Below are 9,734 nucleotides of genomic sequence, written 5' to 3' on the forward strand. Positions count from 1 at the left end.
CCAAGGGTCAGCCCTGAACTTCCTGGATTGGGTTCTCTGGAGGACTGGGGTCTCTGCAGAAGGTCTCTGATTTGGGACTCCTCCCCTAGAGGAAGGCACTATGTCATCTCCATGCCCATCCATTCTTTTCAGGTCGAAGTGGATGGACAGAAGTTTCAAGGTGCTGGTTCAAACAAAAAGGTGGCAAAGGCATATGCTGCCCTTGCTGCTCTGGAAAAGCTTTTCCCCGATGCTCCCCTTGCCCTTGAAGCCAACAAAAAAAAGAGAGCCCCAGTCCCTGTCAGAGGCGGACCTAAATTTGCTGCCAAGGTAGGCATATACCCTTGAACCCTTCAGCCTCAGCAGAAATTCTTTCATAATGTGATGGGGAGGTGACCCTCACTTGTTGGCTCTCTCTTGCAGCCACACAATCCTGGCTTTGGCATGGGAGGCCCCATGCACAATGAAGTGCCTCCGCCTCCGAACCTCCGAGGTCGGGGAAGAGGAGGCAACATCCGTGGGCGAGGGAGAGGTAGAGGATTTGGTGGCGCCAATCATGGAGGCTACATGAATGCAGGTGAGGGCCCTTATCCTGTGCTGTCTCCATCTAGCCAATTTATATGTTCTGGGTGTGTCCATGTGTTTTCTGGGGTGCCAGCTCTTGCGTGGGGCTGAAATGCGGGAGGGGGTAAGGGCAGGGCAGGACAGACACACGTCTACCTCATTACCCTGTCTGCTGTCTTCCAGGCGCTGGGTACGGGAGTTATGGTTATGGAGGCAACTCAGCGACAGCAGGCTACAGTAAGTGTGCTTCTCTCTGTGTCCGCGTGGGAGGAAGCTGCAGCTTAGTCGTGGGCCTGAGTTAGCACAGGGCGGCCCAGCCGCAGCCTTCCTGAGGCTGAAGAGCGACCCGCACCTTTTTGCGGGTATTAGATCAGACAGCCCTCAGGTCTCCCCCACCCCACAAGTGTGTCCTTGACTCTTAAGTGCTAACACACCAACTTGTGTGACTTCCAGTCTCCTTAGAAGCCAGAATTTTAAATTTCTCTGCTTTAAGCCATGCGAAGCACCCATCTTGCAAATGCACCTTTCCTGCCAGTGCACCGCTCTTGTCTTGAGAAGGAGCCTTCATTGGGGGTCACAGGAGCAGAGAAATCTAAAACATGAATTTCATATGTGGCGCTCTGTGCCATTTTTCAAAAGAATTCTAATTTCTTCTCTCTGCTCTGTCTCCCCCTTTTGTAGGTGACTTTTTCACAGACTGCTACGGCTATCATGATTTTGGGTCTTCCTAGAGCGTCTAAAAGTATTGCACACAAAATCAACTTTTTACTCCAATTTTCTCCAACTCCAAAACCCAAAGTGTCCGTGCTGTGTCCCTGTGCTTCACTGGGTTTCTCAACCGTGGCTTTCCACCGCAGCTTGTCTGAAACTCTTAGCCTGCAGAATTTAAGACAATGGCAGTTTTTATCGTGATTTGCCTTTGAACTTGGTCATATTGAAGTTCACAATAAGTGGAAAACAATTTTCTCAGAGAATGTATTTTTGTGCAGACTTGCACAGAATTCTAGAGCCAGCGTTGTTCAGCATCAAGGCAAAAGCCCACCTTTGCTTTTTATGGAAAGCATTACTTTATTTAAAGAGACAGACACTGATGCATTTTAATCTACCTTTGTCTTAATTTACAGCAGGTTTTGTATGAATTTTTAACCTTTTAACAAATTCCCACATCTGGTTGATGCCTTTGACAGTGATGAAAATGATTTCACCACATCTGAATCCAGAGCAACTGAGTTTTTGTTTTTTTTGTTTTTTGTTTTTTTTTTTTTTTTAAACATGCATGTAAAATGTTGGGAACATGGGGAATTGTACACTGTGCTAAGTTACCTCCTCCCGCCTTTGTAAATGCTCTGGTGGGTTCTTGTTTGGGGTGCGGTATTTTGTGGCTGGTTTAGCTAGAGAGTGAACTCTCAAAGGTATCAAAACTGTGCTTCCATTACCTGTGCAAGAAACAGACAGGCTTTAAGGGGTAGAAAACATGAAATTTTGCAAGTCTTGGTCACAGTTGCAAATGCATGGGATTCTGAATTTTTTCTTTATTTTTTTTGGATGGGGCTTGAAAAATAGTCTAGTAGAGCTGGGCATGGTGGCACACATTTACAGTCTCAGCTACTCCGGAGACTGAGCCTGGAAGATCACAAGATTGAGGCCAGTCTGGGCAACTTACCAAGACACTTAGAAAAAAATATAATAATAAAAAGGTTGGGGATGTGGTTCAGTGGTAAATTGCCCCTGGGGTCATTCCCCAGTACCATGAAAATAAAAATACACACTGAGACTCAGTGGTAGAGTGCATGCTCATAATGCGAAGCCCTGGGTTCAATCCCCAACACTGCAAAAATAAGAAAAAAGAAAGAGCCTAGCACATTCCCGGATTTCTGCTGAGCACACAGCTGCAGCCTCCAGAGGCCTGGATATTTTCCTCTGTGTGCAAAGGCACATAGTCTCTTTTGGCTCGTCACTGAGACCCCCATTTTTTGGTGGGATCCATCCTTGAGTACTGGGGTTTGGGCTCTGTTTGGAAGTTCTTTTTGCAGGAAAGCCTGCTTCTGTGCTGACTTGCAAGATTTTGCGTTTGTTCAGGCAAAAACTGGTCAAAACGGTTAATATGTGATTTGTTCCCCAAGGTTTGAAACATTCAGTGAAACTTTTTAAAAATTTGATTGCATGATGTATTATTTTTTTTTTTTTAGAAAGTTATTGTTTGGGAATAATGTCTTTTTATACCAGGAAATAGTTATCCTGAATGACGTTGAAAACTTCCCCTTCCCTTTATTTTTTTTTAATCAATACATGTTAAAGTAACGAGCCCTCGGTACTTGCGTCTTCATTCATTCCCGGCTTCAGGCGGGGCAAGGTGGGGTGCTCAGTGCAGGACACTGGGGAAGCTGGGATTTGGGGTGGTGGGGGCAATGCTCCGAGGGAGCATTCAGAAGCTCTCATCCTCCCAGTCTCCTCACTGAGCCTCCACGTGTTTGCTTTCTTGCTTTGTGGGACACATCCTCCTCCTCGGTGTTGTGGCTTTGTGATGGAGGGAGGGGAAAGGAGGCCTGCCTGAAGAAACAAACTCAAGTTTGCAGACCAGTTCTGTCTCTCCAAATGCTTGTGCCAGTAGCCCATGGCACATCAACACGGGCTACACATCTGCTGAGGATGGAAGGCATGTGAGAACTCCCAATGTCCCCATCCAGAAGGCATGGGACTCTCATGCTTGATATAGGAAGAAAGGACAGGCTGTGTGGGAGCATCCCTTCCCATTCCCATCCACCCTGGGGCCTAGCAGGGCAGACGCCCTTGATGTTTGTGGGCAAAGGTGTCTGCATGCTCAGTTTTCTCCAGGAGCCCAGGAACACTGCAGCCCCTGTTGAAGTGCTGGTAAACCCCTAACTGGGCTGGAGAGCTGCCTGCACAGCCTGGCCTCCCAAGCCTCTCATCTAGTGTATTCTGGGACTTCCCACAGCCAAGCCTGAACCTTCTGATACAGGACTCCCATTGTAAAACTGGAGATGAAGTGTTCCTTAGCTCAGCCCCTGTTGCACCTCTTAGAGCTACAGTAATGTGTTGAAAACCTAGTGATCAGAAGCCAGGTCCTCACTAACATCCTGTTTCAGGACTGAGCATGTGGCAGCCACAGTGCAAATTTGTCATTTCTCCTGCTCTCTCACTAGTGCCCCAGCAGCTGTATTGGGTACAAGGAAGGGACCTTGGGGAGGCCAGTGAGGCTATCAATTAAGGCTCTGCCTGACACCCCAATCCCATCCTCCCCCTGAGATGGTCTTCCCGAGAGGCTGGAAACTTGCATTGCTTCCTAGTCATGTTTTTCTACAAGTAGTAACCAAGAAGCTCACATCATTTGAGTCCCAATTTGCTTTTCCAAGAACTAACTCTATACCAGTTGGTCTTCCAAGAGTGAGGGTGGTTTTTAGGGGCCTCATTACAGGGCACTTCTGGGGTCCCCAGGTCTCTGCCTGCTGAACCTGTTCCCAGCACAGAGGGGAGGAGGTAGGGGTGGCTTGCTGCTTCTCTGGGGCTTTGCTTTTCCTGTCACCGTTGGGGGACATCTGGGTACCCGTCAGATAGTCCTGAATGTCATCTGCGCTGGGAGCCCATCTCATTGTAATGTTGACATCTGCTGCAAAAGCTGCTGTCGTGCCGCTGCTTGGCAAAGATCCTTTGTTGTCGTCAGCTGATGGGTGAGTGGAGCTGAAGGCTGGGCCGGTCCAAGCCAGGCGCCTTACCAGCAGAGCCAGGCCTCTCCTTCCTCCTTGATACCTCTGGGCAGCCAGCTTATGGGTCAGCCTTCAGGGCCCACGGCTGCCATCTCCCTCTCCCTCCCCGCCCCCGTGCCTTTCCTTTTTGTCCACCTGACCCGCTGCCTCCCTGTTTAGGTCAATTCTACAGCAACGGAGGGCATTCTGGGAATGCTGGTGGTGGCGGCGGCGGGGGCGGTGGTGGCTCCTCCGGCTACGGCTCCTATTACCAAGGGGACAACTACAACTCACCAGTACCCCCAAAACATGCTGGGAAGAAACCACCACATGGGGGCCAGCAGAAGCCCTCCTACAGCTCGGGCTACCAGTCCCACCAAGGCCAGCAGCAGTCGTACAACCAGAGCCAGTACAGCAACTACGGTCCCCCTCAGGGCAAACAGAAAGGCTATAACCATGGACAAGGCAACTACTCCTCCTACTCCAACTCCTACAACTCTCCCGGAGGCGGGGGCGGGTCAGACTACAACTACGAGAGCAAATTCAGTGAGTTGGCTTCCAGCGTCTCTGGGTTGGCCTGGCAGAGTTCTGTGGAGTACCAGAAGCCTAAAAGTGCCCTGGCCTCTGGCTGAGGGACTAGGAGGAAAACACATGGTGTTGGCTGAAGGCAGAGTTAGGAAGGATCTCATGGCCCAGGCCTCTGCTCTTTCCTCTGCTTTTTCCCATGGGCAGGTGTAGCTGAGGCCTCCCTCCTGAGGGTTGACTAGGCACAAGGGTACAGGCCGAGAGGCAGTCTCAGGATATATTAATATCCAACACCAAAAGCCAAATTCTTTGCCTATACCTCATGCACAGACCCAGCAGGCAGTGGCTGTATTGTTGGTCCAGTTGACAGAGTAGGTATGCAGTTATCCTTGATACAGAATAGTGTTCTCCAGTAAGGCTGGAGACTTGAAAGAGGGAACACCATGTCCCTGAATGCCATTTGGAAAGCTTGGGAATGCTGGAAAGATCATGGCTTAACCACAGGTGGAATGATGTTGAAGGGCTTTGGTTGACCGTTTTACTTCTTTATTGGCTTGATGTGCCAAATTTAAGAAGACAAACATCCAAAACCAGGGGCGAGGCTGTGTTTAGGGGAGCCTCACCAGGGCCCTGGCCCATGTCAACCATGTAGTCCTCAGGCCCCCTAATATCCTAATCACACTGTCTTCTCTCCCTTAGACTACAGTGGTAGCGGAGGCCGAAGCGGCGGGAACAGCTATGGCTCAGGCGGGTCATCCTACAATCCAGGGTCACACGGGGGCTACGGTGGAGGCTCTGGGGGCGGCGGCTCATATCAAGGCAAACAAGGTGGGCCTGGGGCAGCAGGTGGCACAGCAGGGTGGCCCTGGGCCTGGCAGGAACAGCACTGCGTGGGCAGGGCAGTGGTGGCAGCTGCACCACTGCTTCCTTGTGGGGCGTTTGGGGCCCTATAAAAGTTGGGGCTCTGGCCACACCGGCCGCTTGGGCTTTTTTGAAGCTGGAGACCAGGAGTTGCCCGACTCCTCAGTATTGGCACTCTTGAAGAGATGTTGACAGCACTGAGGGCCATACTGAGTCATGGTCTTGGATGCCACCTTTGGTTCAGGGTGGTGAGCTCAGACAAACCCCAGTTCTATAACCAGGAAAATCACCATTTGCCATCACCCTCACTAGAAACCAGGGTCACAGTGGTCCCACCTCTTAGTGTGCTGGGTCCCAATTAGAAGTGAAAAGGCACTTAGAGCACAGCAGGATCCTGTGAGGCTCCCCAACTGGGGACACAACTCAGGTACAGCTGAGGTCCTGAGCCCTGAGGTGGCCAAGCAGGTCCTTGTCCCCCACCTCTAACCTACCCTCTCTCTTGTAGGAGGCTACTCGTCACAGTCGAACTACAACTCCCCAGGGTCTGGCCAGAACTACAGCGGCCCTCCCGGCTCCTACCAGTCCTCACAGGGTGGCTATGGCAGAAACGCAGACCACAGCATGAACTACCAGTACAGATAAAGGCCCTGGGGCTGCCCATTTGTACCTTCTGCATTTACACCGTTGGAAGATTCAGTTTTACGTATCACAGTTACCATGTCGGCCGGCCCTCCAGGCGCCCCTACCCGTCCACGTTGCTGTGTTGTGAGGTGCAGCGGTTCCTCATGGGACCTGTGCTGTGACCCATATTTAGCCGTGTTTGGGACTCCGTGTCTTCAATGGTTTGTTAGTTGCCATTACAACCTTGTCTGGGTAGAGTTTTGCGTTCTTGCCGTTCAGTATCCCTCTGTCTATTTACACTTGGTGTTAGTGTTGACTCAGTTTGTCTTTAAATAGTTACAGAAGGGATACGTCATCTGTTAATGCTTTTGTGAAGTGAGTTAAATGAGCTTTCTGTATTTTAATGCTTTAGTGTTTCAGTTTTATAAGTGAAGATTTTATTTTAAAAAACAATGGGAAAGAGTGGGGTTTTTGTATGTCTGGCTCATTCAGGCACTACATCTGAATACAGCTGACTGTAGACAATAAAGAAAAAGAAAACTGCGCCTGCCTCAGGCCTGGGTGTCTGACCCTCCAGCAGGACAATGGGCAGGTTCCTCCACTCTGTTCCCACTCTTGGGAAGCAGGCTGGGGATGATAGGACAGTGCCTGGTCAGCATAGAGGGTTCAACTCCAAGCCTCCAGATATTACTCCCTGCTTGGTTAGGGTCACCAATCTGCTTACCTGAGACCTTGCCAACCCAGCGTGCAGTGGGTTACAGAGCTCGAACTCCTGGCACTGTGCCGTGGGCCCTCAAGGTTGGATCAAAAAATGGAAGCACATTCTTTGCTGCTCCATAAATTCTGGTGGTTGTAAGTGCAATTTAGATCATCATGGAAAAAAATGTCCCTGTAGAGTTCACAGTTCCAGTGGTACACATACCCCCAGTTAGGAAAGGGTAGCTGTGTGACCGGCTGATGTAACCCAGCCACAGGGAGACTCACATGGAGAGTTTGCTCTTTTTAGTTGTCCAGGCTTATTCCAGCAAACTTCTCTGGAGCAGTGATTTTCACATCCAAGGGAGATTGTGCAACATTTGAGGGACTTTTTTCATAGCTGGAGAGAGGCTCCTGGCATCTCGTGGGTAGACGCTAAGTATGCTTCCAAACATCCTGCACTGCATGGAACAGTGCCCCACTGTGGAGAACTGTATTTCAAAAGTGTCAGCAGTGGAAGTGGAAAAAACCCACCCTAAGGTTGCCCTGCCCATGGGAGGGGTGGGAGTGGGGGTGATGGAGCAGCAGTCCAGGCTCCAGTTCAGCTTGTTTGGGAAGAGCCTGTACACCTCTCAACAGAGTTCCTCAGCCTTTCAGCTGCATGCCGCCTCTCCCATCTTCTGAGACCTGGTGCTGTTGACATTCTGAACTCCAGGTGCCCCTTGACCTCCCATGTGTGTGAGTAATTGGCCACTGGCAGAAGCAAGAAATATTCTACACTGGAAATCCCTCAGCTGACACAGCAAATCAAGTACATTTTTGAAGGAGTGAAAGTTGGCTTTCTTGGATTGGTAAAAGAAAAGAATCCTGTATCAAAGGAGAAAATATTGGAGCAGTTCTTCTTTATGCTGATGTAGAGGATGCCCCATATACAGTGTGAATCCAACCCAGGAAGAGGCAGGAAGGAGGACGTGACTACCCTACATGAAGCCAAGAGGTGATCCATAATTGGAGCTTTCAAGTTATTAAGTGTCCCAGGATCCCACCAAGGCACACAGTATTAGAGAGATGGGCCCTAACCATGACACTGATGGGATGTGTTCATGATCTGCCTCTCCCAGCCATGTCCAGGGGCTGGGACAAGAAGAAACTCATTGGTACTTTGAGAGAGAACATGGAGTGGAGGAAGCTGCATTGCTCAGAAATCCCTGGGAGAGACTGACCCTGGCCCTACCTGCCAGACACCACTAAGCCAGTCAAGCACCTATAACCTCAACCCAAGGGTTTTCTTTCCCATTGATTTTAAGTCAGCAACAACCACCACGTTCAAGTTTCTGAATACAGACCCACCAAGAGGGAAGGAATCACCCACCCACACCCCAGGAATGCGGCAGTCTGTCCCAAAGTCGGTTGGAGAGCACAATGCCCTTGGTAGTCTACCTGGAGCTGATGAACCTTCCAGCTGGTGACCCTGCGATTCCAGGAATCCAGTCTGGGGGATTTTTGTTGGGCCCAGCAAAAGATAGGCAAGAACTACCTTAAGATGGAGAGACTCCTTGTGCATCGTGACTCAGGTGGATGGTGTCCAGCATTTTGAATCACCAGCAGAGGTTACCAAGAGATTGAGTAGGTTTACTACTGCTGTTCATGGATTTGATCAGGATACTTGGTGTGAGCTGGTGTCAGGGATGGGGCATGAGGCACACCACCCTAATCGGCTCTGGATGCTGCTGGGGGGGAAGGAAACGAAAAGGATCACACGAAGACAGAAGTGGTTGACAGTTGACATTTGGGAGAGGGGCAGGGCCTTAGGGAATTTGGACTGGTCCTTGAGTTCTGGAGGAATATTAGGGATTGATGACTAGGAAGGAAGGAATATCAGCCACAATGAAGGACCCAGCATTTCTACTTCCTTGGTTAATCAATGCCACCAGGGCCCTGTTTTTTCTGTTCTGGGAGTTATCACCCAGCTGCCTGATCACCCTCTACTGTGGCAGGAAAATGTACTCTTTGCTGCACATTGTTGTGTAGTTCATAAAGGCTCATCCCTGAAGCTTTGTGTGTACCTGGTTACTGCAACCTGGCTCTCTGCAGCTGGGGTGTTCATCTGCACATTCAGTCTTGGTGTTAGCTCCACACTGGCCATGCATTTTACATAACCTGAGACTTCTGGATAAAGTTTTGGGCAACAACCTCATCGGAGGCTCAGATACTCTAATCGGTCCCAGAATAAAGAGAGACTTCATGTGTTTGTTGCTTCTTTCACTTACCATGTGTCTGTTGGGTGGCATTTATACATTAGGTCCTGTGCTGGGAATAAAATAGCTTAGTCCCTGCCCAGTGGAGCTTGGAGGAGCCAAGAGGGCCTGTCCCCGCTGGGCAGGAAGTGTCTGGGAAAACTTCCTGTCTCCAACAACAGGACCTGTGGGGGTGGTAGAAGGGGATGCCACCAGAGGGAGCAGCATGCACAAAAACAGCAGGGAGTGAGGATTAACTTAAAGGAACTGCAGTGTAGTAGGTGAAGGATTTTGAATGCAAGAGGAAGGGAGAGTGAGAAGTGACAAGATCAGTGGAGGAGGGGGTGTTGGTGTTACCAGATGCAGGTATCCTGACTGCTAGGCAGAGGATTCAAACCCTTATAGGATTTCTGAAGCACACAAGGATTCTGAGCCTGGAAAAAACTGGTTTATTTTTGCTTCAGAACAATCCTTTGGGCTGGGCTTTGTGGCACACCTGTAATCTCAACTGCTCAAGAGATGCAAGGAGGATGACAAGTTTGAGGCC

General features: G+C 49.9%; 1 protein-coding gene across 11 annotated transcripts in view; it reads left to right on the forward strand.

Moving 5' to 3' along the window:
* Window positions 1–9,201, forward strand: part of ILF3 (interleukin enhancer binding factor 3) — a 33,428-nt gene extending 24,227 nt beyond the window's left edge. For 7 of the 11 annotated variants that reach the window (XM_079114675.1, XM_079114676.1, XM_079114672.1 and 4 more), the window contains 6 exons: window positions 133–309; window positions 403–556; window positions 727–780; window positions 4,428–4,793; window positions 5,472–5,600; window positions 6,139–9,201. In XM_079114675.1, the coding sequence (XP_078970801.1) occupies window positions 133–309; window positions 403–556; window positions 727–780; window positions 4,428–4,793; window positions 5,472–5,600; window positions 6,139–6,275 (1,017 nt within the window). In that variant the 3' untranslated portion in view covers window positions 6,276–9,201. Of the gene's footprint in view, window positions 1–132; window positions 310–402; window positions 557–726; window positions 781–1,224; window positions 1,806–4,427; window positions 4,794–5,471; window positions 5,601–6,138 lie in introns of those variants that run through there. The other 4 variants (XM_079114681.1, XM_079114682.1, XM_079114673.1 and 1 more) reach the window with 2 other exon arrangements.
* Window positions 9,202–9,734: the final 533 nt, after the last annotated feature.

This window comes from Sciurus vulgaris, assembly GCF_902686455.1.
Source record: "Sciurus vulgaris genome assembly, chromosome: 16".
Classification (NCBI taxonomy): domain Eukaryota; kingdom Metazoa; phylum Chordata; class Mammalia; order Rodentia; family Sciuridae; genus Sciurus; species Sciurus vulgaris.